The 26,689-nt window shown below is 46.4% G+C and overlaps 1 protein-coding gene across 13 annotated transcripts in view; it reads left to right on the forward strand.

Annotated features, from left to right (window-relative positions):
- Window positions 1-22,494, forward strand: part of MARK3 (microtubule affinity regulating kinase 3) — a 79,903-nt gene extending 57,409 nt beyond the window's left edge. For 2 of the 13 annotated variants that reach the window (XM_019747197.3, XM_074326880.2), the window contains 8 exons: window positions 184-337; window positions 4,621-4,838; window positions 6,685-6,788; window positions 13,765-13,926; window positions 14,624-14,881; window positions 18,434-18,460; window positions 19,796-19,840; window positions 21,964-22,494. In XM_019747197.3, coding sequence (XP_019602756.1) covers window positions 184-337; window positions 4,621-4,838; window positions 6,685-6,788; window positions 13,765-13,926; window positions 14,624-14,881; window positions 18,434-18,460; window positions 19,796-19,840; window positions 21,964-22,309 — 1,314 coding nt within the window. In that variant the 3' untranslated portion in view covers window positions 22,310-22,494. The remainder of the gene's footprint in view (window positions 1-183; window positions 338-4,620; window positions 4,839-6,684; window positions 6,789-13,764; window positions 13,927-14,623; window positions 14,882-18,433; window positions 18,461-19,795; window positions 19,841-21,963) is intronic. The other 11 variants (XM_019747200.3, XM_019747199.3, XM_019747198.3 and 8 more) reach the window with 11 other exon arrangements.
- Window positions 22,495-26,689: the final 4,195 nt, after the last annotated feature.

Below are 26,689 nucleotides of genomic sequence, written 5' to 3' on the forward strand. Positions count from 1 at the left end.
TTTTTCTCCCCGCAGTCGGAAAAGCACTTTGCCTGAGCTTCGGGTTGTCATTTTTGTGCACTATGATTCTTCTCTCTAAATGAGCTGTTTGTGAGAGGTTTGTGTGTTACAAGAAGTTTAGTTTCCTAATAAGCCATTTGGGTTCGTGTTGTGGTTTGCTCTGTTTCTCTCATTTTCTCGTAGCTGGATGCTAGTGACTCCAGTTCTAGCAGCAATCTTTCACTTGCTAAGGTTAGGCCAAGCAGTGACCTCAACAACAGCACTGGCCAGTCTCCGCACCACAAAGTGCAGAGAAGTGTTTCTTCAAGCCAAAAGCAGCGGCGTTACAGTGACCATGGTAAGTGTGTTCCCTTGGTGACCTCCCACTGCAGGAGGCCTCTCCTCACCTTGCTGGGGGCTCCTGGGCTGCTTTCCCTTCTCGGCACCTCAGCCGCCCTGTAGGTGCTGGCCTAATGGTCTCAGGGCTCAGTCTCCTGCACATCCCATGGCCTTCGCTAGGGAAGACCTTGCGGGCTGGAAAGCTGACCACGCAGTCCCTTGGGGACCCCTTCTTCTGGCTTGCTTCTTTGCTGATCCCTTCCTGTCTCTGCTTTGGGCTTCCTTTTTGGAGCGCCACTATCTAGTACAACTTTCCGTGGTGCTGAGAATGCTCTAGAGCTGTGCTGTCCAGTACAGTAGCCAGTGGCCACACATACCTGTGGAGCGCTTGACTTGAGGGAATGATTTTCAGTTTTGTGAAGTTAAATATACAGTGGTACCTCGGTTTTTCGAACGTAATCCCTTCCGGAAGACCGTTCGAGTTCTGAAACATTTGAAAACAGCCGACAGCTAGGCCTCAGGATCTTGTACTCAGTGGAAGCCACGTGACATGTTCTACTTCCGAGGCGTGTTCAAAAACCGAAAACTGAAGCATTTACTTCCGAGTTTACAGTGTTCATAAACCGAAATGTTCGTCAGTGGAGATGTTTAAAAACTGAAGTACTACTGTATATAGCTGCAGGTGGCCAGTGGCTGCCACATAGCACAGCACAGCCCTGAAGATGTGCCCCAGTTTTTCCTTAATTGGCTTATATTTTTGACCTGTGTCATTCTCAGCCATGTCTAGCTGTTGGTGCATCTAAACACTGACTCTTAAATTGTCACGTGGAAGTGAATCTTTTCTGAGACTTAGGGCCCTAAAGGAGATGCTCACCAAACTAGACAGTCTCCCTCCAAAGCACTCAGTCCCCTGTGTGTGGAAATGCAGAAACTGTGGCATGTGTGTGTTTACTTGCCTGTAACTGAGAGTGTTAATGTTGCAGGTATTTCCTTTAATTCCAGGATTCTAGGACGCAAGAACCAAATCAATGTTGGCTTGGTCCTGACTTCCAAAACTGCGTCCTCACATGGCACATCCGTTTACCTCTGGTTCAGTTCATTTCCCTCTCTGGATGTTGGGCCACCTCCATCCTCTCACCTTCTGAATTGGCACTTAGAACCGCACAGAGCATTCTAGTGTGGACGGCTTTGATTTTGTACAAAAGTGATGACACTTTGCGTGGCTTCCGTTTCTCTTTCTGTGGATGCCGTCTGTCTGTGTGGTTTGGCTGAAGCAGCACCGTATACCGATACTGTCAGTAAACTGTCTGCATGTCTGCTATTCAAGGGTGTCACCGAGAGCTTAGAACCCGTTCTGGCACCAGGATCTGTGCTCACGGCATTTGTACACTAGGCATTGATCTGGGTCTCGGTCTCTTCTTTTTGTTCATTTCAGTTGCTAACAAGGAGGGGTTTTCAATGCTTGTGGACTGCAGGGCAATTAGCAAAATGCCTACATATTGCTCTAAACCATCCAGTTTAAAGGGAGTTGTCCTGAATCCTGGAAGAAAGCTGGAAAGGGAGTTTTCTCCTATCTCTAGTGACGGTCTTAGTAAATTAATTCTTCCTTAAGCACATAGGTTCCATCTGGGTTCCTGATGCCTTTTTCTACAGCTCAGAAAATTTTAGAGTTAAAAAATACTTAAGGCATGGTATCATACACTCACCAAAAACCCATTTTATCAATAAGGAAATAGGCCAAGAGAGCTCACAAAGTCTCCTGCCATTATATAGACGTGGGAACACCTGGCTCAGAACCCAGGACTCCTGGTCCCTGGGCCCGTCCTCTGTCCACTAACTTGCCCATTTCCTCTTGGAGTAGTGTTTTTTTGTTTGTTTTTTTAATTTGGGAATATTGGGGAACAGTGTGTTTTTCCAGGACTCATCAGCTCCCAAGTCAAGTCGTTTTCTTTTGTTTTGTTTTTTCAATCTAATTGTGAAGGACACAGCTCACTGGCCCATGTGGAAATCGAACTGGCAACCTTGGTGTTTTGAGCACTGTGCTCAAACCACTGAGCAAACCGGCTGCCCGGAGTAGTCTTTTTATGATAGTCATCATTCTTCCTTCTCGGAGCCTCTAATATTCAAAAGAAGTTCATAAAAGAATATTTCCAGAAATTCATGTATATAGGAAGTCACTGACCCAATTCCACATACTTTTTTGTTCTTTATGGGGAAGAAGATAGTGATCCAACAAAGGAATGATTTGATTATGCCTCTGGCACTGTTCCTTTAGGTGCTAAAAAATGGAATAGGCGCCACATACGCTGGGTAGTAAATCCACTTGATTCCCAGTGAAGACAGACACGCCTGTAGCCAGACCAGCCTGTAGCTCGTCCTCCCACCTCTCACCTCTCCCCTTGGTCCCTCCCTTTAGGTACCAATGATTGATACATGCCTGCCTCTGTACAGTCACAGCTTAATTTACCTGGGGTTCTTTTTGGGACCTGTGTGTGTGTGCATAATGTTCTAGCAAGCAGGATCTTCATCAGATTTTCAAGGGATTCTTTGTTTAAAAAAAAAAGGAAAGAATGACTGGTTTATTAATAAATGGTACTGGGGCAATTTGGTAGTTATCAGAAAAAATAAACTTGTATTCATTTCTCACATGTTATACAATGGTAGATTCCAATTGGAAGGAAGGTGTAAATATAAAAAATAAAACCACAGAAATAGTAAAACAAAACATGAGATAATTTTTATAACTTGGACTTCAAAAGGCCCTTGTAACTATGGCCCCAAACACTAAAAGCCGTGAAAGAAAAGACTTGACAAATTGACTACATAAAAATCTCATTTCTGTGTGACACATCCACTGTGGAACAGTGATCAGCAATAAAGGAACACACTGTGACACGCAACAACGTGGATAGATCTCAATGGAATTATGCTGAGTGGGAAAGAAACCTCGAAAGATTACACAGTGTTGATTCCATTCATACAGCATTCTTGAACTAACAGAAGTGCACAGACGGAGGACACATTAGTGGTTGCCAGGGTTAGGGGAGTGTTGGGGCTGAAGGGGTGGCTATAGCTATGGAAGGGTGGCCCCAACAGGACCCTTGAGATGGAGAAGTCTTGTGTCTTGGCAGGTGGTATTCACCTGGATCTGCACCTGCGCCAAAAGTGTGTACAACCAAATACAGAGAGACACATGATGCAGGAAAACTGAGCAGTCAGAATGACCGAGGTCAGAGGGTTATGTCAGTGTCCATTAAAATGTTAAAATGGCTAAATGACACTTAGTTCTCCTGCAATAAATAAAATCAAATCCTTGTATAATTTTAATTCAGTTCCACATAGATTTACCATTTAGATTTTTGTCTAAGAATTAGCTTTTCTGTACCCCACCCCACCCCACTTTAATAGACCTAAAATACAGTTTCCTGCTGCAGAATAAATGATGAGTATTTGGTATGTTCCTTAAGATTACCACTCGACATCATATATAAAAAGTATGCTAATTGCCTTGTTAAGTTTACCATTGGACGTAGCATGTAATGAGTATACTAGTTACCTTAAGTTTACCACTGGACGTCATGTATAATGAATACACTAGTTACCTTGTTCGTTTTCACAATTCTTTGAGCCCTGAGTCGCCTGTGCTACTATCAGAGTCCCCAGATGGCTTATTATAGGACATACGTTAATTGTCCACCCAGGATTTCCCCAGAAGCACACTCTTCCCGCGGTGAGGGTGCAACGGGGACCTTCACCCACTGCCTCCTTATCGCATGCAGGAGAAACATGCTTTCCTCTGCGCATATCACCTTTCCCTGTTTACTCAGAATCCTGTTTATCTAGAAGATTGAGTGCTTTAAAAAAGATCCACGATAAAACCACTAAAGAAATGACCCGTAAATCTGTTCCAAAAGGGGAAAGTATCTTGTGTACAAAGATGATTCACTCAGATGTACCAGGTGAAGTGGTTCACTGTGTGATGTGTGTGCATCAAGTTAGTTTGATTAGTTACGTGTGCAGGAACTGTCCCCGAAGAGGTTTCTGAAGGACAGCTGTACCAGCACACTAATGATCATTCTTACAAACCTTAAGCAGAAAGTTAGGGACTAAGAAGTGAAATTTCAAATTCATTGCATAGGGAAAACATCATACCCGGATGGGAAACATCATAGAGGATTTTACTGTCTTACATTTCCCTTAGTTGAAGAGCAATCTTAGGTCATCTTATAAAATATATTTATTTTCATAGAATAAAATGTGAACTGTATTCTGACTTTTAAAAAGGGAACAACTCTATTTCAGCTGGACCGGCTGTTCCTTCAGTTGTGGCGTATCCGAAAAGGAGTCAGACCAGCACTGCAGATGGTGACCTCAAAGAAGATGGAATTCCCTCCCGGAAGTCAAGCGGCAGTGCTGTTGGAGGAAAGGGAATTGCTCCGGCCAGTCCCATGCTTGGGAATGCAAGTAACCCCAACAAGGCGGATATTCCTGAACGCAAGAAGAGCTCCGCTGTCCCTAGTGTAAGTGTTGTTGAACTCCAGGAGTCATAGGGTCAAAACCGTCCTGTGATCTCGTCTGCCTGGAGTGGCCTCCACACAGGCCACCATGCAGCCATCAACCTCTGCATTGAAGGTATTTCTTGTTGAGCCCCATGCCGCTAGATGAGTGATCAGACCCTTTATGTGAAGGGCCGTTTCTAGTTATTCCACAAACATCTGCCGAGCTCTAGGTTGTGTTAGGGGCTGAGGTCTGTTAGACCTCAGGGCCTAACAGGAAGAGAAAACCAAAAGATGGAAGTGTAGATAGGTGACCACACAGACTGGGAGGTCTGACTGCCCCGTGGGCCAGGGATGTACTGTTTGCCCTGCATTTTCTTTTTTAATTTTATTGGGGAGTATTGGGGAACAGTGTGTTTCTCCAGGGCCCATTAGCTCCATTGACCTTCAGTCTAGTTGTGGAGGGCGCAGCTCAGCTCCAAGTCCAGTCACCGTTTTCAATCTTAGTTGCTGGGGGTGCAGCCCACCGTCCCATGGGAGAATCGAACCTTCAACCCTGTTGTTCAGAGCTCGTGCTCTAACCAACTGAGCCATCCGATCGCCCTGCCCTGCATTTTCAAAGGTTTCTAGTGATAAAGAACTATGCATCCTTCCCGTGTCCCAGGGACTGCGCCGAGTGCTTTTCCACATTCTAGCTAAATTTTAAGGTGAAGAAAATGAAGAAAAGTTAGGTAATTGCCTAAAATTACACTGCTGACCTGAATCCACCTCATAATCCCTACCCTTAGACCCCCCAGTAAGTAAGTAATATTTGTTCAATTAAATAGATTCTGTTCAGCTTCAGAAATTTTTCCGTTAAGTGAAGTGTGTTCTATCTGACCTGACATAGTAATTATTATTCCTAGCACATTGATTTTGGAAAGAATTTGCAAAAAAGGAATAATCTTAAGAAATTCTATAACCTTGCTTTTTCCTACAAAGTTAACAATGGCACAGCCTTCCGGACACCCACGCCCCATCAGCCCTTGAGGGAGGAGCCCAGCGGGAAGCTGTTGCCCCTTAGGTAGTCTTCCATTTGTGCCCGTCTGGGGGTGGGGCTCCTAAAGGGGCCCAGACCTTTCTTTGGTCTGCTCCATCCTCTGATGTTGGGCTTTATCAGAGTAAACCCTGTGCTGAAAGCGTTTTTTAATTTTGGCTTCCTAATGCTGTAAAATTGGATTGTCATTCTATAGCCCTGCAGTTTACATTCAGCCACCAACTTTTGTTGACAATTTCCAGGGACGGTAGGGACCTTGTTCTCTGCCTTCCTAACTTCCCATCCCTATCGCTCCCCTCATCACACCGCTCTTTTCAAAATACATCCTGAACATTATCAGTCACCAAAACTTGATTATTTGTAAAGGAAAAAGGTAATGTTAAAATTTTCTCCCATTAGTCTTTGGCATTTGCCTATACATGGTCTGCTCATGCTGTATTAAAGGTGGCTGCTTTTATCTTTCTTTAAAAATTGTTCTTACTGATAAAATTCCTTAGTTGTGACTTTTGCTCCTTGCTTTTTAATTTTGAAAGTATTACTTTTTAAATAGTGGATCTCTATCTTCCTACTTTAAATAATCCATGAGTTATTACTTTATGGATTATTATTGCCAGGTTTTCAGAGTCACTCTACCACAGCCATTCTTCATTCTATCTGCCGGGAGAGAGCGGAGAGTTGTCGCCTTCACCCCCTTTTCTGATCTTTTGACTGGTACTGTTATTTCAGTGTAGGTTTATTTAAAGACTGAGTATTCATGTTTATTTAGGTGACTTTTTTCTCATTGTATTATATTCGCTACACAGTTTAAGACAAAATGCTCTTTTTTTTAAATAGAGTAATACAGCATCTGGCGGAATGACTCGGCGGAATACTTACGTTTGCAGTGAAAGAGCTACAGCAGACAGACACTCAGTAATTCCAAACGGCAGAGAGAACAGGTATGAAATTCTAGCTGTTTGCAAGAAAGTTTGTTTTTCCCAAGAGAAATGGAAGCATGTTTACTTCTCAGTTTTTATAATCAAAATTTAAATAATACTGGTAAGTATTCTCTACCTGTAAATTGTATTTAAACGCGAGTTTTTAGTGAGGTACTAGTATTCCAAACGCCTCTCACTGTCCCGAGCTTGTCCTCCTGGCTGGCTGTATATGATGATTGAAAGGGTCGAATTTAACCAGGGAGCTTTCACAGAGGCGATATCGTGTATCCTCGAAAATAAGACCGGGTCTTATATTAATTTTTGCTCCAAAAGACGCATTAGGGCTTATGTTCGGGGATGTCATCCTGAAAAATCATGCCAGGGCTTATTTTCCAGTTAGGTCTTATTTTCGGGGAAACACTGTAGATAGTAAGATAATGGTTTCAATGTAGAACAGTGAATAGGGAAGTCGAGATTATTTTGTGCACTTCAGTACCTTGAACAGTGGGTGAAAGGGGGAAGGATGAGGACTGAAGCAGGGAGCCCCACTCCTGAGGAATGGAAATCCCCAGGTGGATGAGCCGTCAGTGGTCAGCAGTTTGCAAAAGGGGCCAGGTGGCCGAGTAGTAACAGAGTCTCCACCTTGAAAGAGGCACGCGTGAGTCCCAGAGAAATGAAGCGTGCCACCGTCTTCTGAGTGATTTTAATCTGGTGGAGAGGCAGGCGTACGTAGGATCGGCATGATTTAAATACTGACAAAGTAGTATGTCGATAAGAAGAGAGTCGTATTTTGCAAACAGCTTTCTTGGGGTTATAAAATAAGAAATAAGTAGAGTTGGAAAAGTGAGATTAAGTAGGCCCAGAGACCATGGGGTAGACTTAGTTTGTGGGGAGAGAGAATAGAGACGTTGGGGTGTTAGAGTAGTTAAATATGTTCTGTATAGAACCCGTTCCCCAAGCTGGCATGGATTTTCCTTCTTTCGTTTTGGAAAAGTCACGTATAAACAATTCAGAGTGGTGAGATAAAGTCAAAGTGTAGCTGCAGATAAAGCTCTGGAGTAGAAATCCAGAAAATAAATTTACATCATCTGTCATTGTCCCCTGGTTTCTTCACTTGAGCATTATTTGGTCATGTCACATTGCCATGTCCGGCATCAAAATTGGTTCTTTTTTTTTTTTTCCCCTGAGATTTACTTCTGCAATTGCCTTGTTTCTGTGATAGACTAAGCAGTCTCCTTTTCTTCTTCATCCTTAAGACACGACTACAGTATTTATCATACTTTCTTCCACAGACCACTTAAATTTGAATTGATATGAAGGTAAAAGCCTGTTACGTAAGATTATATTGATAATTCAGTGAAGTTTTAGAAATTTTTACATTTCAGTCTTTTTTAATTCCTATATGTGTGCTTATATTAACATTGTCTTTTTTCTTATGATTAAAAACTGTTACTAACTTGTGTAGCAATTGGACTATAGATAGCTTACAAATAATGATAGATAAATTTCTCCCCCCCACCTTTTCTTCCACCTCCCGCTCCCACTCCAGTTCAAGCCATTGTTTCTCAGTCTAGTTGTGTAGGACACAGCTCCCTGGCCCATGCTGGTGTTATGGGCCTTGCGCTCTCCCCGGCTCGGGCAGTCGGTCGCTGGCTGCTCACGATGGCCACCGGCCACTCATGGCAGCACATGGTAGCCCACGGCAGCCCACAGCAGCCCACACGGACTTCGCTGCTCCCGGCAGCCCAGCTCCAGGGAGAACTGTTGTTCACAGTCTTAGCTGTAGAGGGCGCAGCTCACTGGCCCATGTGGGAATTGAACTGGTGACCTCGCCATTAGGAGCAGGGCGCTCCAACGAGCCACAGGGCCGGCCCTATTTCTTAATAGTAGTCTATTCTCTGATAAATTTCTTTTATTACTGTTACATTTTAAAATCTATCAAATTTCTTCTAGTTCAAAGTGATGTAATAGATGATATAAGTAAAAGATTTAATTAAACAGATGTTTCCAATATGTTATGGATTTTAGTCTGTAGAACTAGAAAGTGTTGTTTCATGACCCTTCTTCTCTTTACAAATTCTCCTGAATTGTTGAACTATTCTATCAGATTCCTTTTGAACTTTAGAATGTACAGTTCTCTGAGGTACAGACTTTTTAAGAGGCTGTTAAGACCAAGATCTGCACCCCCCCTTTGTGTTTGTGTCTGTGCACATGCTCTTCTAATTCCCCTTTCCCACAGTTATTCAGTTCACTCTGTGGAAATGGTTTTAAGAATTCTGAATCTCTGTGGAGTCGTTACTTGTGTGTGTGCTCCCTGGAAATACTTCCTCATTGGGGCTGACCCTTCCTTATCCTGGCCTGGGCCTCATTGCTTCTGTTAGCATCAGTCATTTAAATGCTTTGCTTTTGAAAGTGTTGTCCTTATTTTTAACTAAACAGCCTCGGTGCCAAACCACACAAGATATGGCCCATAATTTAATAATACCTTTCTATCTTACAAGTGAATTAAAAGTGGATTTCCAATAACATGGAAAATTATTGGAGGTTTGAGTGCCAAACTGTAGTTGTCATGTTTTTTACTTTTAGTTAAGGTACTAAATGCGACAACTTTCTCACCTTTCAAATAGGGGCGTGAGTCATAAATTAGGTGCACTGAGCCCTCTTACTGCACAGATGGCTTTCTAGGCAGATCATTGCTTTTCCCTCTCCTACGTACCTGTCTTGCTGCTTGACTAAAATGCTGGTGAGCTATGGGATGCCTGGATCTGTGCTAACTTCTGAAAGGACGTTCATTTCCATTTTTAGCCTTGACTGTGTTGGACTTTTTTCTTACACGTATGAGTGTTTATACTGACTTTCAACATGAGAATGATCATGGCGAATAAAAACTGTATGAGTGTTCGCTTCGGCAGCACATATACTAAAAACTGTATGAAGTTTTAAACCAAAGGCTTTATTCATGCCTTAAACAAGCTCTTCAGCATTCTGCCCTGAACATGGGGTGATGTTTCAAGGCCTCCCCAAATGTATTTCTCTCACCACAGGCAATATAACTGATTTTAATAGTTTTTCATTTTGAAATTCATTTTATGTATTGATTCTTACTGTGCAATTTTTCTGTTTTATCAGCTTTACTGTGAAATAAAGCTAGTTAGTCATTGGTGTCTGAGGCAGAGGACGTATAGCCAATTGCTGCTTTGGCACGAGCGATTTTCTAAGTCAGACTTGTTTTGAAACCAAGCATGCTGAAGTCCAGCGTAGCTTTTGCTGTAATCCTCCTGCTGTAATGATTCTGCCTTCTTCAGGTGTCAGGCTGTGAAAATGGCCCAATTCCAGCTCTGCCTACGAGTCAGTAGAAGCTGGGCCTGAGAGGGTGTAATTACTACCCGCAGTGTGTGGTCCCGTGAAAGTCACGTAGGCCCCTTGCGAGTCTGCACCACTTGGCCCTTAGCACTGACACTGCTCCACAAACACTGGCCTTTCTTATTGCTGAGGAGCTGTTAGATGTGAGTGGGAGCAATTGTCGTAGTTCACACCAACTGGACCTGGCCTTTCAGCTTCGCAGTGTCATGAACCAACCCATGTCAGTTGGACATGCTGTCCTGCTTTTTTCATATGCTTTTAGATACCTATAGGAGACTGTTGAAAATGTATTCATTGGAGGACCCCCAAGGGAGTAGTGTGATGTCAGTCATTATAATAAAGCACAACAGAACTTTTTTCAAACAAGTTTAGGTGTTTGATATCACAGGTAAATTCCTAAAATTGTAAAGTGGCTGTTACTTTCCCCATCTAGCCACTTGTCTTGCATCAAGGCTTGATCAGTCACCACATGTATATTTCAGATTATATTTTTAATTCTGCTTCTGCCCAATCACTGATGTAGTTTGAGTCAGCAACCAAAACATTTCATACCAGAATATTCTGATCTGGGATAGATGTCATATCAAACAAATTGAAAATACCTGTCCATTAGTAACCATAGTGAAATAGAGTTTAAAATTAAAAAAAAAAAAACAACACAAAATCAGATATAAATACACATCAGCTAGGAAGAGTGAAAGGAACTTCATGTAACTTGAATTTTAAGAAACAGCTTGCTGTTTCTGTTAAGGTTTAAAACATGGTTCTTCCTCGGACCCAGAACTACTAAAAATGTAATGCAGCTGCTCTTTGTGTTCTATACATTCTTGTGGGCTGGTCTATGGACTAGAACCATCATCTTTAATATTTTGGGGGGAAATTTTTGTCCAGCTTTCACAACAACCAGCTCAAGGAACTCTTAGCAGATGCAGCTGCTGTGACGTTGGGATGGTCTGTTGTCAGTGGGATCGGTGTGAGTTTGACTGTACAAAGTGGAAATCAGGCATTTACTGAGTTTACTGTTTCCTAAACCAAGGGATGCAGCCTGCTGTGGAAGGCAAAGCACGTCTGTTCTGTTACCTCCCTGGTGGAACTCCAGTGCGGCCTGGATCCAGTTTCTAAAGAACTGATTCGTGTACTTGCCTTTAAGATCAGTCTGTCAGAACACTTAGTCATTTCTAATGAAAATGCCATTTACACTTCCTTTTTAGAAAGGCCTCTGAGGGGGTCTGATTAGTGCCCAGCATGTGTCCACACTGTTGCCGTGCTTCTGTGCCCTCAGATCTCTCCTCACTGCCCAGCCAGGCGGTGGCGTGCCTTGTGGGCAATGGAATGGGCGTTTTCTTGCTTGTTAGGCTGACTGAAAGCCCTCTCCTTCTCCAGTCGTTGGGACCATTTATATTCTCCAGGGAAGAAGCCGAACAACCCTGTCTCCTCTCTCCCCCTTCTTCCCCTGCCTTTCTTAATGCATCCGTTGATCCCAGCTCTTCATCTGGACAACAGAATGTCAGCAGCTGGTGGAGGGGATAAAGTATGTTGATCCTTGCCCTGCCCTGGACAGATACGAGAGCACAAGAGAGTTGTAGTTATCTGTAACTTGTTAAAAATAACATAAAATGACATGTAAATGTATGTCTGTATGTATTGGGAACAACCAAGCATTTCTTCAAATAATTAAATCAGTTAAGACTCTCTGTGTGGCAAGTGACAGGTAGAAGCCCAGCCCAAATAAGCTGAAATTAAATGGCACCCATGAATTCCCACAGCCGACAGCCAGGGAGAGTCAGGTGCAGCTCCTAGCTCTGCTTCCTCTGCGGTCGGTCCCTGGTCCCTGGCTGGGCCCTGCACTGGCACACTTAACATTGTCCCACACTCAGCTCTGCTCAGGCACAGCCCCGGGCTGTCCCCTCCATCCCCTTTGGTCTGGCTCTAAACCTGTCACTGGCCAGGTGGCTGGTAAAGTCTGGGGTAGAGTCAGAGACATGTAGGGCCCAGGAGCCTGTTTCCCCCAAAGCAGGATTCAGGTGTTGTTGCCACAAGGAAAGAGTGAGTGCCGAGTGGCCAAACCAGAAAACTGAATCTCCTTTTATCTTTATAAGGCATTTGCTTTCAGTTCTGTGACTGTGGCAGAGCCACTCTGCCAAGTCAGGGGGCAGAATCTTAAATAAAAATTCAGGGACAAGCACATCTTGCTGAGCAGTTGATTATAAAGACACCCCCTTTCCCGCCCCCAAACCATCAAAATTCCAGGAGTCATTTCATTCTGTTACCTTTTCAGTTAGGAGAGTACTCACTGAGCACCTGCTGTGTCTGAGGCTTTCTGCTGACCCTGGGGACACCTTGATGCAAGTGCAGGTCTTGCTTTCAGGGCTCTGGAGCAGGGAAGGGTCACCCCCCCCCCCCCAGTGGTGTGTGCCGGCCGCTGCGTGCTAAGTACACAGGAGATGGGACTCACTCCTGAGGGACTTCGTGGAGGGGTGGCCTGGGTTGGATTTTGATGGAAGTAGAAAGATGCTAGCTCTCCAGGCACAGACAGCTGTGGCTCCTGCAGGAGTTCTTTGACCTGATGCGACCAAGGGACTGCACACCGTCGGAGGGCCCAGTCGAGTTCTGGGAGGTAACAATAGAGGGAAAAGCCTGGAGAGACGGCAGGGCCAGTTGTGGGCCCCTGAGGGCGCGATGTGGTCTTCATCCTAAGATGCAGTGCACTTACGAGTGCAAGGTTGGGCTTGTATTTGGTGGACGGATTGGAAGGTGTGCGGGTAAAGGCCAGAGAGCAGTGCAGATGTGCTGAGGGAGGTGAGCTGTGCTCTGGGAATGGGGAGCAGGCATGCAGAGGATGGGCCGCCTGCAGCGCTAGGAAGCCGACACCAGCAAGAGGGCGTGGTCGCTCTGGAGGAAAAGAGCCCAGTAGTTTCTAGGGCCAGAATACTAAAGCCTGGTTATCCTTAAAGGAAAGAAACTGCCCCTTTGGAATTCCGAGGACACGGTGACCGAGCTGGAATTAAGGAATGGCGAGGTCATGGTGAGACTCCCTAGGTGGTTTCGTCCTGTGGCTGTCTGTGCCGGGTGAAACTGCAGCCACTTCTGTCACTCTCTTTCTCTGTCTCTAAACCGTTAATTATCTTGTTTTCCCACCTTGAAAAAGGGCTCTGTTGACCCCTTGGGAATTTTGACTGTTGTTCATAAGGAAGTGACTGTCCTTGAGTAGGAAGACTCTTAGTTCTACTTAAACAACATAGGGCACTGTGACAAATAACAGCCAGACACCGTGCTGTCCTTTACTGGTCCACTTTAAGTTGTCACTGCGCTTTGGGAACCGGTCAGGAGCAGAGTGTTCATGTTCACCCCGCTTGACTTTACCACTTCGGTTTGAATGGAGACATTGCCCCTCTCACGTAACTATTCAAACATGGAAGGTGTTTTCTTTTCTTTAAAGCTTATAAACCTAAAAATGCTGTTTTTGAAAAAGCAGCTATAGGTTAGCAGTTGCTTGAGAATCCCCAAAATGAGGTTGACAGAAATGAGCTGATCTGGGGAGGAAGGTGTGTGCTTTGAACAGCTGGTTGCTTGTTTTGTCACTGGTCCATCATACTGTTGTTTCTGCCTCTGCCCGAACCCAAACCCCTCCCAGCCTGACAGAAGTGTCCGCTCACGCAGCTAGCCCTGCCTCAGTTTGTACCATACCTTCCACCTGTCGGCTGAGACATCAGAAGTCGATGTCCATGTCAGCCTCTGGGCACCCCAAGACGTTGTTACCTCCAGTAGACAGTGAAGGAGATAACTTCACGGCTGTGTAAGAAAAACACCATTCCTTGTGTAACTGATGTGTACCCCCTGCTTCTTAATTTCGTGCTGTGGATTTGCTGGTCCCAGATTTGTCACAGTTGTCCACAGTGTCCTGCTTCCTGTGTGTGCTCTGGTCATGCACATCCTGTGTCGTGGTGTCCTTGCTCGTCGTGTGCATCTTCGTGCCTTTGCACACTGCAGGGGGGTGCGGTGAGAGATGCCCCCCTCCACACGTTGCCGTCAGCATGTGGAGTTTACAGTATTTATGCCATTCGTGTGCTTCCAGAACTTTTCAGTTGCCTTTTCAGTTTCACCTACATAGCCTTTGTTTCTTTTATACTGGCCAGGTTCTCTGCATGTAAACAATTTGAGAGGAAAGCAAAGGAAGAAGCTTGGATTAGCCATTCTTTATCCTAGAATTTCCCTGCACTAATTTTTGTCCTTGAAAATATGTCTGTACTATTCCCTTAAGCTCCATGAGGCTTTGTTTCATTGTATATTATTCCTCTGGTCCCTTTTCTGATTTAACTCACCTTTGGCTCTTAAGTCCTGTGAAATACCCCCTTGGATCTGGATTTATTAAAACTGATTTTCTCCACTGTATATAAAAGGTATATTGTGACTGTAACTCTTCGTGTGCCGTATTTGCCGCAGAGCCGGGGCTTGTGAACAAAGATGTAAAACTGTATTTTCTGATCTCCTAGCACTATTCCTGATCAGAGAACCCCAGTTGCTTCCACACACAGTATTAGCAGTGCAACCACCCCGGATCGAATCCGCTTCCCCAGAGGCACTGCCAGTCGTAGCACTTTCCACGGCCAGCCCAGGGAGCGGCGCACCGCCACATACAACGGCCCGCCCGCCTCGCCCAGCCTGTCGCACGAAGCCACGCCACTGTCGCAGACTCGAAGCCGAGGCTCCACTAACCTTTTCAGTAAATTAACCTCAAAACTCACCAGGAGGTAAGTGCCAGGTGGCGCTGGTTGTTGGGAGCAAAAGGAGAATGTCTTCTCTGTGCGTGAAGCCACTGCTGGCAGCTTTGTGTCTTTAGCTCATGTTTTTCTGGTTCATATGTCTAACTTTATACTTTAAAACCCTGTAGGAGAGAAATTACAGAACTCAGAGTCTTCGCGACAGTAAAAGTTCTCCAGTACTTGGGAGATGGTGGCGATTCTTGAATTCCTGACCCTTTGGGTCACACATCTGTCCACATAGATGTTCAGTGCGGTTTAGCGGAACCCCGGGTCCAGTGTAGGCAGGGGCTGGTGCTCCCAAGGCAGTCCTGAGGGGCAGGGGCCGTGTGGTCACTCTGGACACGGAGGAGACAGACACGGCCCATCTCTCATTTCATTTCACTGTTATTGAGGAGCATTACGTTTCTTAGTTTGAATCTTGGAATTGTTCTCTCTGTTAGTCTCCCGTTACAGTGAGAACAAGGTAACTTTCTAAATGGTATCATTATGGGAATAAAATCCCTGCTTCATTCTCAGGAAGAAACTAGTGTCTGGTCATGTATAATCCTTCACGTGTCCAGGAGCCTGTCATTTGGGGCCTTGGGAAATCTCTCTGGTGCCCTTGAGATTCTTTAACTTTATTTCCATAATCTAATTGGAGGTTGTGAAAGCCTAGAAACAATGGCTGCTACGAGAAGAAAAAGAGAAGGTACCACCCTACACCCTCAGCAGATAGTGTAAGGCACCTTTAGCCAGCACCACACCCAGGCAGCCTGAGCCAGGAAAATGCAGTTCAGCCTCACTGTGGACTAGCATGGCCGACGTGTTCTGCAGGCCTGCCTGTCACAGACCCTCACAGGTCGCCATCTGTATCTCACACACAGCATGACCGTTCTCAGTCTGCAGGGGTTCACGCCCCTCCCTCTGGCCCATCAGCCTGCTGTTTCGTGCCATCTTCATTATTCAGCCTATAAGCTAAAGACCATTTTTCAGTCTCCTTAATTCTCCAGTAATTTTATTTTCAATCAGTCGTCTAAAACTTAAGACGAGTCACATTGAACTCTTTCCCCAGATGATCTGTGTGCTGTCAGGCCAAGAATGCCACCCAGATCAGGGAGGACTTCTGCTATCTGTTAGCACTGACTAGAGGTCAGTTCAGTCAGAAGACTCCAGGCTACCCTCCGCTTCCCTTCCCGGCCGCTCTGCTGAGAACCCTTTCCCAGAGTAGACTGCAGGGTCTGGCCAGGTTTGGAGCTCGGTGACCCCCAGAAGTCACTCGTTCCTTTCAGGGTCAGCCCATGGCGTCTCCCGGGCCTTCCTGGGGACTAGTCCCAAAGAGAATATCCCTCTGAACTTGGGGGAGTAGGACACGGAGCCAGGTGTCACTCACTAACCCTGCTTAACAGCAGTGTGTGTTGCCCTTTGAGCCCCAAGCGCAGCGGGACGTGCAGCAGTCAGCTCTGCGTCTACAGTGGGCTCGTCATTAAAATCCTTGAATTTGTTTGTCTCCTTTGTGCTCTTTTTTTAGTCATCTTGATACTATTATTGATAAAAATAATATCAGCTACCATTTATTGAATGCTTGCTACATGCTAAGTAGATGTCTGTAGAATTCTGGGTGTACTTGTTTTGCATATATCAACATGTACGTACACACACACACACACAGAGTCTCGCTCGCACATCCGCGCTGTCTCCACAGCCTACCCTGCGGACTAGATGTAGAAGAAACTGGCGCTGAGGCTCAGAGAGATATAGGCACGTGTTTGAGATCCTACAGCAAAAGTCTGAGCCAAGCCTGTGACTCCAGAAAAGACCCTGAAGCCACTGTGTCGTGCTCCCCACGGAAAACTGTGAAGGGCCTTTCCCGCATTCTCTGAATGTGTTTCATGTATTTGAATTGAAATTGGAGACTGAGGTTTCTTGTTAAAGAAATTCTAGGGCATCATCTTACAGTTTTCAGACAGTTTCCACCCCTACATTTTTTCAGAAAGATAGCCTTCTGTTTGTTAACGTTTCAGGCTGAAGTCTGTCGCCTCCCTTGGTCCTGTACTTCACATGTAGTCGGTTCGTTCCTCAGAACAATCAAAGTCCTTGCTGCCGTAGTCAGTGTTGACTTCTTTTCCTGCCCCAGCAAGAACTGCCAGGGTTACAGCGCTAGTACCTGGAGGACTCAGGTGTGCGCACTTAGAATCTGCAAGGAGACTTGCCGTGTCTTGGTGGGAAGAGCTGGCACCAGAAAACCTGCACTGCCCTGGATGCCGTGCATTTGGGGCAGCAGTGGGTTCTGCCACCTGTGAGGTCCTTTGCAGTCAAGAGGAGCGTCCTGCAGCTGCCTGCTCTTCACACCTCCAGGGGGACAGCGGGGAGACTAGGAAAGGCAGTCCCGCCCTATGGTACTTGACAGGAACTCGCACTTCACCGGTAGAAAATTCGGAAATGAAAATCTATCAGTATACAGCTAAAATAATCCTTTGAATAATACTACCTTATATTTATGTAGGACCTAATGATTTACAAAATAGTTTCAATATGTGACCTTCTCTACTGTGTATGACCTTGCTGTGTACCACTTTCGATCCGTAATGAAGTGGCCGAGGGTTATCTAGAGTAGTTAGATACTTTTTAAATTGGTCAGAACTGAAGCAGTACCACAGTTATCCCAAATTGGAAAAAAAAGTCCAGGGATTCATTAATTCAGTGGGCAGGTAATACACCTTCCTCCGATGTCCAATCACAGCACTAGGTGTTAGAAATAGTGTGGCAAGCCCAGCCCACATTGGCCCAGGAACACAGGTCACATGGTCATACAGGCCTGATCCGGAGTTTGAAACTTCTTCTGTCACATTCTGTTCAGTACAATTGAAGCATCTTCTTAAGTTTTTTAACAAGCCGAGTCACTTTTAAATACACCTCTCAGCTTATTGCCTAAAACATAAAAATGAAACCTCCATTGTTACTTGTCATTTAATTTTCATTCATTTTAATATCAAAAACTCTGAAAAGTCTACTTCATTTTAAACACCAATAACTTTTTTTTCCTTAAAAAGTGACTTAAATCATACCACTGTTAACAGTCTGTTAATGTTCAATCTTCCCGAAGTAAGTAATGATTGTCTTTAATGGTTAAACATTTTATAATGAAATCTTTAATGTTCCTATATAAGAAGGTGAGATTTTTCATAAGATAGTCTGAAATTGAGAAATGGTATTACTTGTTCGTTACAAATGACTTACGTCATTTCTTTAACACGGGTTGTTGACTTCTATTATCTTGAAGTCGATCCATCTGAAGGGCCTTCAACAAATCCCATTCCAGCTAATGTCAGTGTTTACTGCTAAATCTTTGATTCCAGTACAGACTTTTTAATATTTCTAATTACAAGGTCACATGCTCAGTTATCTATAATTTACTTTTTCAACAGTGTCACTGTTTCATTGTTCATTGGACAGAAAAGGCACCCTGTTTTATTGTTTTTCTTTCTATAATTGACTAGATTTTCTATTTCTTTTGTGCAAGTCATTTTTGTTAATTTCTTTTTTTGGCTTAATTTCTTTTAGAAACATGTCATTCAGGTTTATCAAAAGGTAGGATTTATATATACACATTTTTTTTTTTTCAATCCTCACCCCAAAATGGCTCCTGCAATTAACATCAAGTTTGGCTTTCTAGCCCTGTTTTGTTTTGTTTTCCTTAAAACTAAACTTTCTGCTGAGAACTAAATACTTATTTCTTTGAAAGGAAGCTGGAAAGAAATAGATTAACTCTGTAAGGCATTTTTAAAGGCACTGTGGCACCCACGTAACGAGGCCTACGCATGCTCTGCATTTTCTTTCTTTGGTAGAATTATTTAGCATCCAAATAATTCTGTCTTCATACTAATAACACTTAGCATGCTTCTGTTTGAAGAATGAGGTGTGCAGTAACATTATGTGCATTCAATGGTTAGCCTCAAGCATGCAGAAGGTAAGTGGTAGTGGTGTTAGTTGCCCTTTTTTCATTGAATTAGCAAAAGGCCTTAAAAAGACAGGGAAATTAGCCAATATTCTGATACTGGAAACAAGTCTAAAATTCAAACCTTACAGCCTCATTTGGTTTGGATTTTTCAGAAATTAAGATGGAAGGCAGCAGCATAGCAGAAATGTTTTAATATTTTCAGAGTTGAATAGTAAATAGTATTCTAAAAGCCACTTTCCACCAACCACTGAAGAAAGCATGTCTCATTGTTTCCACTTAAAGCACTGTTGTAAATGCTATTGGTACTAGATGACTTATTTTTTGATGATAGTCAAGAGACCAAAAATGTCGTTCCCTGTGTTGGAATGCACACGTGGGAGGCGGAAAGTCCGCTGTTGAGGCCACACTGCCTGTGCCCCTCGGCTCACTGGCCGGCCAGGCTATGTATACGGTTTCTGATGACGAAACCAGTGGGTCACTGAGACGCTTTGTTAACGGGAGTTCTTGACCACAAACTGGGAAGGCTGCTTTCTTCCTGAGGAAAATGCCCCTCCCCGATTAGTTTTTAATTGAGCTTCCCAGTTGCGAAGTTTTCCCTTGGACAGAAAAATTTGTAACAGTGTACAATTCAAGTGGTAAATCCGTTTCTCATTTACTGGGGAGTGATTAAAAACAGGTCCGATGAACTGCAGTGGAAGGCCTGGCGTGCTGGCTGCAAGAGCCGGGCAGGCACTCACTCCCGCGGCATGTGTGACACCGGCCGGCCGCAGGCACGCGCGGAGGAGAGTGGTCCCTAGCTGGGTCACCACTGAGAGACTAACTGAGCAGCACCGAGGACCCAGAGTGCCCTGGACCTGTTTGTTTTATGACGTTTGTGTTTCTGTACGGGCTGTCGTGTACTGGTGTATAAGAAGATCTCTTTTCTCTTTCCCACTTCTCTGTGCTTCTCCCTTCTGTTCGTTGAGGCTTCCAACTGAATATGAGAGGAACGGGAGATATGAGGGCTCAAGGTGAGGGGAACGATTTTTTAAATATATTTTATAGGTATATACCTCATTTCTGCTGGGGTAGGATTGCTGCATGGGGTCTGCACACGCGGACCGGGAAGCATGTGCACCCTGCTGCCACCTGGCGGCGGGTCCCGCCCACGCCCCGCGCTGCGCTGCTCCCCGGTGGCCACATGAGGGCGCAGCGCTGCCCCCTGGTGAAAGCCTGGTCCCCTTGACCTGGGCTCTCTGTTGGTCTGGGTAGTAAAATACCACCCGCCCCTACTGCCTGGGCCCCAACGACCTGAAATGAGGTCTGGGAGTTGATAGGACTCTGGATGCCTCAGTGACTTCTAGCATAGTTCTAGTCTCGAGTGAAAGCAAAATAGAGAATTTTCATATTTCAAATCAGGTTTTTTAAAAGAACACTTGATTTGGTCGTGTTTTCCGTTTAAATTTTGTATAGTCATTGCACGGATGTGGGAGTGGGAGAGTCATTGGATAGGCTCCAGGCGCTCCGTAGTTAGAGACGTCGACCCCGTGTGCCCTTTTCATACCAGTCACCACATGCTGTTTCCGGCTCTTGTGAACCTGGTGGCTCTCCTGGTCTTCGTAAAAGCACGGCCATGATCATGTGACTTTTCTGAATGCAGACCTGCTGCGGTCCCATTGCCTGACCCACCGTGTCCACGTGAGGCCCTGTGTGGCCTCAGCAGCCCCAGCTCCCTGCAAATTGAGGCAGAATGTTGGGGTGAGGGCCAGACAGCAGACCAGCCCGGACCTGCTCCTTCCAGCCTTGAGCAGGCTCCTGTCTCCATAAGCCTGATTCCCCCTTCATACCAGGAAGGGAACGGGTCCTGCCCCTGGCGTGGTGAGGACAGTGCACCGGCCTGCCCACACAGTGCAAAGTAATGCCAGCGGCTGTCAGGGTGACACTGCCCTCAGTCCCCGTCCATTTGTACACTGACTACATCAGCCCCAAACGCATTGTTTCGGACCTCCTGGCCTTTGCTGGCACTCTGCCCCACCCCCACCCCCACCCCTCTGGTGGTGGTGAAACCCCATGGGCTCTTCAGAGCTCTTCTCAGATACCCCGTCCAGGAAGCCATTTCCTCCGTATCCTGTCCTGCCTTTCCTATGCACTCCTCCCCTGAGGTGGGCTCCACCTCTCCCATGACCCTCTGGGCCTGCCCTGGCCTCTCCTGTGCTGCTGCAGTTTCCTTAGTGGAGTCTTTCCCTTCTCTAACCCCAGCTTAGGTAGGTAGAGCTTTTGTTCATTTTTATAACCTATTTAGTATCTAACATGGCATTGTATACATAGGACGTTTTCAGTCAATTTTGGAAGGTGTAAACCCAATCGAATATTCTAATGGTTTGGCGACAGGGAGAACTCTGCATAGTAAAACCTATATACTCTGTGAATCCATACAGTTTGCATTCAAACGGGTTGTTTTCAGTGCTCAACAGCAAATGAGCCTTAACATTTTATTTTTCTACTTAAGTATTAGATAATTTCATATAAGAATTCTTTTTAACTGAAACTAGAAGTTTAAGTTAACAAAATAGAAGGCCAAATATCGAAGAGGGTGCAGGGGACTGAGAGAATGTCTCACCACACACACACAGCCAGCTGTGCACAGTCCGGCATCTGGGGCTGTTAGCAGGAAAAACAGTTTTAAACTGTTGAGTCACTGGTTATCCAGAGTAACAGTTACGGTAGAGGTTGTGAAGCATTGAATTCCAAGGGGCCTGTGGGGGCCTGGTGGCTCCTGCCCCCCCACACATACACACCCCCACACTCAACCTGGAGGGGAGGGGGGAATTGGGCTTTGGAGATGCACTCAGCACGCTCTTTACTTTCCCTGGTTTGCAAGGATCCTGCTTAACAGATTATTTTCTTAATTTGAGTAAGTACATGGCTGGTGCAGATTTTATAGCCAGGTAGATTTTCTGCGCGCATGGCTTAGGATTGTGGGGGGGGGGGGGCGGGGGGAGATGAATAGTTAGAAAAGGGGAGGGAGCTGCCTGGGTTCTGCGGGGTGTGGCGTGGCTTCTCGGGCTGCGCTGCAGCCTCGGTGACCCAGCTGGAGTGGAGAAGGCTGGCTGTCCTGTGCACTTACAAATGAACCCGCCACTGTGCCTTTCAGTCGCAACGTGGCTGCTGAGCAAAAGGATGACAGCAAAGAAGCAAAGCCTCGCTCCCTGCGCTTCACCTGGAGCATGAAAACCACTAGTTCCATGGACCCCGGGGACATGATGCGGGAAATCCGCAAAGTGCTGGACGCCAATAACTGCGACTATGAGCAGAGAGAGCGCTTCCTGCTCTTCTGCGTCCACGGCGATGGGCACGCCGAGAACCTCGTGCAGTGGGAGATGGAGGTGTGCAAGCTGCCAAGACTGTCTCTGAACGGGGTCCGGTTCAAGCGGATCTCGGGGACATCCATAGCTTTCAAAAATATTGCTTCCAAAATTGCCAATGAGCTAAAGCTGTAACCCAGTAATTATGGTGTAAATTAAGTAGCCGTTTTCCTGAACACGAATGGAAATGTATAGAATAATATTTAGGCAATAACGTCTGCATCTTCTAAATCATGATATTAAACTAAGGAGAGCACGCCTGGGAGCGAAAGCTGGCCTTTTTTCTACGAATGCACTACATTAAAGATGTGTGACACGTATGCCCTCTGTCTTATTTCCATTGCCCTGACAGTCAGCGTGTGACATCCATCTCTGTGTGTGTCCTGTCTGTGCGTGTGAGTGGTCCATACGGAAGCATCTCCTGACTTACCCTGGCAGCCAGAGTTGTTACGTGTACCTCTGTGGGAGATCATTTGGTGCTAAAACGTTAAAATTGCCAAGGAGGAAAATATGAATTACTACTAAGAATTAACCTTAAGACTAGTTGATAATGATTACAGGTTTACAGTTCATGCCTGTGGTTTTGTGTTTGTTGTTTTGTGTGTTTTTTTAGTGCAAAAGGTTTAAATTTATAGTTGTGAACATTGCTTGTGTGTGTTTTTCTAAGTAGATTCACAAGATAATTAAAAATTCACTTTTTCTCAGTAAAATCTCGAATTGTCTCCTAGTACTGTATTTAAGACTCAGATTAAGGCAGTGACTAAAAGTGTTTTTTGCCTTCACCACCGAGATGGACAAGAGCACCTGGAAGATGTATGGAGACCGGTGGCCACTTTGTCCTCAGCGTGGCTCCTGACGTTTTGTGGTTACCAGCATCTGTTTTCCCCCAAAGGCAGTAAAGAGAGAAGCTGGCCCTGGCCACCTGAGAAAGACGGGCCTGGGAGCCCCTGTTCCCGTGTGTGGAGAAACGCAGCTCTTGACGGTTCGGGGTTGGTTTTCCATGAAGTATGGTGATTTTCTTCTCATGTTTTTGTGATTTAGTACATGAATCCAACCTACAGCTTTTTTCCAACACCTACACGGTGGGTGAAGGGACAGTGAACTCACCAGTCAGTCTGATGCTTTATTCTCACCGGGAAACTGTCACACTGGTACGCTGTTTGATTCTGGGTTTGGTTGTCCAAGTAGGCAAGTTTGGACAGTCACTCAGTCACGGATCCTTATGTCTGCCACTGGCAGGCACTATTCTAGGTGTTTGGGACACGTGAACAAAACAGATCCCTAGTCTCAGCTTATGTTCTAATAGGGCGGCAGGACAGCAGTAAGATGTCAAGTACCTGCTGTGGAACAAAGTGGGAAATGCCAGGAACAGTCGCAACACAGGGTGAGGCGTTGCGGGGCTCCTGGGGTTCGGGCAGTGCCGTGTTCCGTGGGGTGAGGGGTGGGGTGGAGCGTTTGAGCAGAGACTGGCTGTGAGGGCGGCCCGGGGCAGAGGCCGGCGGCCAGACTGCATGTTTGTGCTGCTGGCGGGCCTGATACCACCGGGTCCTCGAAGGCCATTACAGTGCGGTCTTCCTCTGAGGTGGGAGCTACTGGGGGCTTTCGAACAGAGTGGTGTGGCTGCAGGTTTTCAAAGGACAACTGCTCGAGCCCTGTGTTGTGAATTTGTCCAGGGAGCCAGGAGAAGCCAGGAAAGTCTGGAGGCAGCTGGTAATTAGGCAAGAGATGTTGGTTGGGTTCTGGGTGCATTTTGAATTCAGTCAACTGCATTTGCTGCTGGGATGGAGATGAGTGAGTGAGAAAAAGCCAAGGGTGACTGCAATGTTTGGCCTGAGCAGCAGAAAGGCCGGGGCTGCTATGGGAAGGTTTGGGGTGGGCGGGAAGAGGGGCAGAAAAACGTGTTTAGACACCAGGGGGGGACTGGGGAGGGGACCCCTCCCACCCAGAACCTCGGCAGGTGGCTGCTTCCTTTTTAAAGTTCACCAGAGAAGAGGAGAGGACCCCCGTGAGTCCAGGACACCCGTGGAGTGGCCAGGGGAAGAGGTGGAGCCCAGGCCTGGGGCAGGAAAGGAGGGCAGGGCTGAATGCCCTTTGAGCTCTTCAGCAGAGCACGTCATTTTCACCTTACTGGAACTTGTAAACTTTCTTTATTAAATAAATAGCTAAATAGGTCCCCTCTCCACCCTTTTGCAGTGGGGGTGTTTGCTTTCCCCAGACCCCAGCTGTTGAGCACAAGCTCTCCAATAGAGGGTCGCATGTGGCTTCCCATGCAGGGTGGCCCTACAGAAGTTCGCAGAGACGGCGGGAGCTCTGCCAAGTACAGGTGTGGCTCTGGCTGAGTTCCTTGTCTTTACACCTGGGACCCGTCTCAGATTGTTTTCCTTGTTTACGTTCTCCGGGACACATGGAACACTAGAAGTTAAATTACTTTAAGAGAAATTAGTTTGCCACGTGCTCTGATGAAATGGCCCTGCTTTATGCTGACAGAAATCGTATTATTTTCAATTGAATATTTATCGTAAGCATCGTCTGCATTTTAGTAGGTTGCTGATCCCATGAGCAATGAGTGTGTGTCTGTCAGACCAGTGTTCACCCACAGAAGTTGTCTGAGGAGATGCTATGGAAAGTCTCTGCCACTAATTGACGTTCACTTGATTTTAGTGGCATTATAGGTAGTCAGGTAGTGTTACCTTTACTGAGGTGAAAACGTGAAATCACGTCTGTTACTAAGGGGCCCAGACCCTTCCTTTAGATACTGCATTCTCAGGACACGGCGTTTTTATTCTGCATACAATGAATTTTGAAAAGAAATATTCTAGAATACTTAAGCCAAGACAAGGCCACAGTTTCTCCTCACCCACTCCCCTGGAACCTGGTGAGGTGAGGTACCTGGCAGGCCGGTGCTACTGGTTTTCTTTACCTGCCAAGCAGAGAGTTGTCCTGCTCCAGAAAATAAGGTTAACATTCCAGTTATACTGACTTTCCTCTCGTTCGGATCTGGCAAATCAGAGGAACTAAGACCGCGATCCTTAATCACGTGCCCGGCTCTCAGGCCGCCCTTCCATTTCTCAGCATGAAGACCCTTCAGAGAACTGAGGAAGCTGGACTGACGATCCGAAGGAAGCCCAGCTGTGACTAGTTCACAGCACAGGTTTCTGCAGAAGCCTAGAGAAGGATGATATCTACAAGAAAAACCTTGAGTGCATTGAACACGCTCCCGTTGCCGTGGAAACCGTCCCTAAAATACGGTCCTGGCAGTTCCTGCTCAGGTGCTCAGGAATTGATATGTGGTGACCTTGGGCACTCCCCGCCCCAGCACAGTGCCAGGGAGGGAGACCAGGGGTGCGGAGGCGGTTCTGCGAGGCACAGACCAGGGTATTAGAAAGGTCAGGAGTGAGGAGGGGCCTAGAGCTTTCCTTTTGGGGGATCTTTGGTTGGCTTTTGGTTTTGTTTTGGTTAATTGATAATTTGCCCTGAGATCCTTTAATGGGGGAGTGGTGTGACGTGGAGAGCATGTTTTGCAGGTGTCCTGACAGTTTTGCCGGTGTCACTGTCCCTGAGAGTAGAACCTGGCGTCCTCCGTGAGGAGGACACAGTCCAACAGCTTTCTTTGTAAATCGAGCTTTGGTGTGCCACGACCCAGGCAGAGGTGACACTTCCTTAGAGGCGCTGCTCGCTGTGTGGTGTGGCCGAGTGGCAGCCAGGCCATGGGGGAGATTCAGGGTGATCATCAGAGTCAGAAAGAGCTCAAGTAGGGCATCTGGGCCCCTCCGTCCGGGGGAGGAAATCACGGCATGAGAAGAAGCAATGGAAGGGCCCAGGTAGGGAAGGTTGAGGGCATGACGGGGCCGAGACCTTTCTTCATGTTTGGGCCACTCTCAGGGAGGAAGCCAGCTTGTTTGGGTGCCTCTAGGGAGCAGGAGGGATAGCAGAGTGGACCCAGGAGGTGTGGGTGAGCTCAGGAAAGTTCTTTGCCAAGCAGTGTGTCGCTGGCTACGCGAGGTGCTGAGCCTGTCCCCACTCGTCACGGGTTTCATTCCAGGACCTCCGGTTCATGGCGCCCCGCTGTCGGAGCCATTTAAAGGGGAAGTAGGCAGTGTGGCCCAGCGGTTGGGGTGTATACCCTAGACCGAGGCAGCCTGGGTCCCAGACGTCAGCTTCGTGACCTCAGGTTTCCTCCTCTAGAAAATCAACGTGGTGGTGGTCATGCCTCGCTTTGGGCTGTCGGCAGAGTCCTGTCGGCAGAGTCCTGCCGGCAGGTGCAGGGACCTGGCAGGTGTGCGCACAGCAGTTTGCACGAGCACACGCTGCCCCTCTCCTCCTCTCCGCTGCCAGCTTACCCAGGCCTCGGAAGTCCTGGAACAGCAGCTCTCAGGAGAGGACAGACGCTGCCCTCCCAGCAGACATGAGAAGGAAATTCCCCCCGTTTCTCAAGTGTAGAGTTGTGGTCTTGGAGCTGCTGTGAGGAAAGCTGGCAGGCCTCTGCTGCCACCTTCCTGGCCCCGAGCCTCTGCT

The sequence above is a fragment of the Rhinolophus sinicus genome, chromosome 3 (genome assembly GCF_057876585.1).
Source record: "Rhinolophus sinicus isolate RSI-liver-muscle chromosome 3, RSI-T2T, whole genome shotgun sequence".
NCBI classification, from domain to species: domain Eukaryota; kingdom Metazoa; phylum Chordata; class Mammalia; order Chiroptera; family Rhinolophidae; genus Rhinolophus; species Rhinolophus sinicus.